Source organism: Sinocyclocheilus grahami, unplaced genomic scaffold, assembly GCF_001515645.1.
Source record: "Sinocyclocheilus grahami isolate Dianchi unplaced genomic scaffold, SAMN03320097.WGS_v1.1 scaffold388.1, whole genome shotgun sequence".
Lineage (NCBI taxonomy): Eukaryota > Metazoa > Chordata > Actinopteri > Cypriniformes > Cyprinidae > Sinocyclocheilus > Sinocyclocheilus grahami.
The window spans coordinates 353,318-356,164 of NW_015505567.1; the positions used below are offsets into that span (position 1 = coordinate 353,318).

The window sequence follows — 2,847 nt, forward strand, 5'->3', positions numbered from 1 at the left end:
TATATATATATATGTGTGTGTGTGTGTGTGTGTGTGTGTTTTTTTGAAGTAAACATGTAAATGTGCTGTTGAAATTTGAAATATTTACTTTAAATCTCAGAGATTATTTCAAGTAAATTTAGACCAAAGGGGTTCGGCTGACAAAAATATATATTTTATATTACATTTTGTAAAACCGGTCATAATAGGATCCTTTCAAAATCAACAAATTCAGACAGAAAAAAGTAACATCTGTATTCAATGGTTTCTTACTTATTTTGGCAGTCCTCCAAATAAGGATCTTGCGAGTCAACCCTCTTTAGCCCTTTTCTGACATTCTCCTCCAACCACAGCATCAATCCAGCCTCTTTCCACAGGCTGTGACAGCGGCCCACATATAGGGACACTAACTCTAAGAGTGCAGGAGGCTGCCTAAAAGGTGCAGCAGAAATAAATACAACTGCATCACATTCATACATGCTGCAATAGTTCTGTCAACAGAAATCTTTGGATCTGATTATTTTTAAACATATGAAGAGAGTGTAAGAGCTAGAACAAATTACCCGATTTGACTTGATGGCCCAAAGAATGCGTGAGAAGACACCACAGCATCAGGTTGAACGGTGCATAAATCCAAAAGGGGCATCAGTGCTGCAAAACATTTCAACACACAACATTAAAAAGCATACTGCATTCACATTGCAAGCCTTACAGTGCTTAACTCTGATTTATTGCTGAGATCCATTTTTTTTGGCTGTCTGAATGATTGTTCGAACTCCTATCACCACAGAATTGTGACAAAGGTTTATATAGAGTGATGTAAAAGTTGCATGAATTCCGCTTTGACTATTTAGACTGAGGTCTCATTTCAAAACATCAGACCTGTATCAGATTTAAGACCACATATGGAAGTGGACCAAAACAGAATCGTACAGATCAAATTGTATGTGGTTTGTGCTGTTCACACTGTTATGAAACCAACAGATCTGAGTCACATATGGATTTGGGCCACTTTTGCCTGCAGTCTGAACATAGGGTAAGATATGCAGCCTACAGCCTGAGAAACAGATGTAGATCATGTTCTAATCACTTATTGTCTTTTTAATAACTATTGAATAGCTTAAGGGTTCATATTCATGTTTAGTATGTGTGTGTTTGAATATTCTTGCTTGAAACATTTCTTCCAATCAATTCTTTGTCAAATGCATCATATTCTTGTTATAGAAATCATGTCCAAAATTATACTCTGCAAGAGCGGGAAAATTCGGACCATGTAACTGATGAGATGACATGTTGATTTATGTATTGGGAGGAGAAACATACAACACCCCGAGCAAAGACAATATCTAATTGGTCAAGTCACCATTTGGGATGTGTCCAAAAGCCCAGTTTAAATACTCAGGACACCATCAAATTATGCTTCAAGCCTTTAGTCATGCTTTTTAGCTTTTAGCCATTTGACGCTGCTTTTTAGTGCTCCTTGAGCGTGCTCTGGCTTACACGCCAGCTCTAAAACCATGAGGAGAAAACACAACTAGTCTCGTTACTTCTATTCTTCTACTTTAATTTGTTTTCTTTTCCATTGAGAGTTTTGTGTTCGGAGTTCAGTTTTGTCTCGGAGTTCACCTAGAGTCTGTGACCGCCTCAAAACTTCAACCAGCCCACAACTCCGCATCTTCAGCAAACGCCCCCAAGACGTCACTTCAATGACTACTGAACTTCCAGCCAATCAGCAACCCCCTTTTCTGCAAGGACGACAACAAAGGGAACCCCCCCCCCTTACACAGGCAACTCAAGTACCTCCAGATTCTAGCTGAACTGGTGCATTTAATATAAATTTTAACCTCATTTTAACCAAATTAAGTGATTGATGGTTGTTCAGGTATATGCAATTGCACATATTGCTGTAAACTTGAGATTTCACATTTTCATTCTCTTAAACTCATTCTTTCCTCACGTTCTCTCTTCCTGCAACTTGTGTGAATGCGTGTGTTTATGTGTTAGACTAGTTTATATGTCTTAGATTTATCTAATAAACTTTATATTGAAAAGAGAAGTATCTTGTGTTTTGTGCTTACAAGTTAATGTCTTAAACTGCCAATCTTGTTACTGTACTAATAAATAGTGTTTTCACTATACTTTGGGATATTAATATCCATTGCAGAATTTATGTTATATGGCTTGTTCAATGAATCGCTAGCCGACTCCGTGATCAGCTGTAAAACAGTGATTCTGTCCAAATTCCCTATAAAATCGTAAATGATTCCCTTTGAGCTAAATTGACCTGTTTCCCTTACAGGTGGTACTGAGTAGTCTCTAGACAAATTTTGGGGTCCTCCACTTTTGGGGTTAGTGCACTAGTCCCTCCAGTGCAAACAGCAGTTCAAAAACGGAATACCCTTTGAATAAAAGGTAAGAGCTAATTTCTCTTTCCCTCTGAAAACGGCTGCATAAACACATGACCATCCACATTTACACATCAAATGAAGCCTTGCCGAGTGATCAGAAATTTGGTTTGTCCAGTCAGGGAGAGGTAACATGGAGAAAGTAGGACAGACATTATTATTAAAGGGGTCCAGTTTTTCAGCTTTAGAAAGTGTGTAATGTTGCTCTTTGAGAATAAAAAATATCTGTAAGGTTACAAAGCTCAAAGTCCACTCTAAAAGGAGATATTCTCTTTAACAGATAATACTTTAAGAACTACAACGTACAGCTCATTCTCACTACAGCATGATTCTTCCAGATATTATAGAGTCACAAGGTCACTCACTTAAATAATTCCCACCTACGGAATACACAAAAAAAAAAAAAAAAAAAGAGGGGGAAACCCCTGGGTTGTCAGCGAGTGGAAGAAAGATAGAAAAACAT

The 2,847-nt window shown here is 37.7% G+C and overlaps 1 protein-coding gene across 1 annotated transcript in view; it reads right to left on the bottom strand.

Moving 5' to 3' along the window:
* tcf25 (TCF25 ribosome quality control complex subunit) overlaps positions 1–2,847 on the bottom strand; it is a 139,141-nt gene that overhangs the window by 68,279 nt on the left and 68,015 nt on the right. The window contains exons 14-15 of the mRNA XM_016231330.1: positions 543–630; positions 253–411 (exon numbers count right to left, since the gene is read on the bottom strand). Coding sequence (XP_016086816.1) covers positions 253–411; positions 543–630 — 247 coding nt within the window. The remainder of the gene's footprint in view (positions 1–252; positions 412–542; positions 631–2,847) is intronic.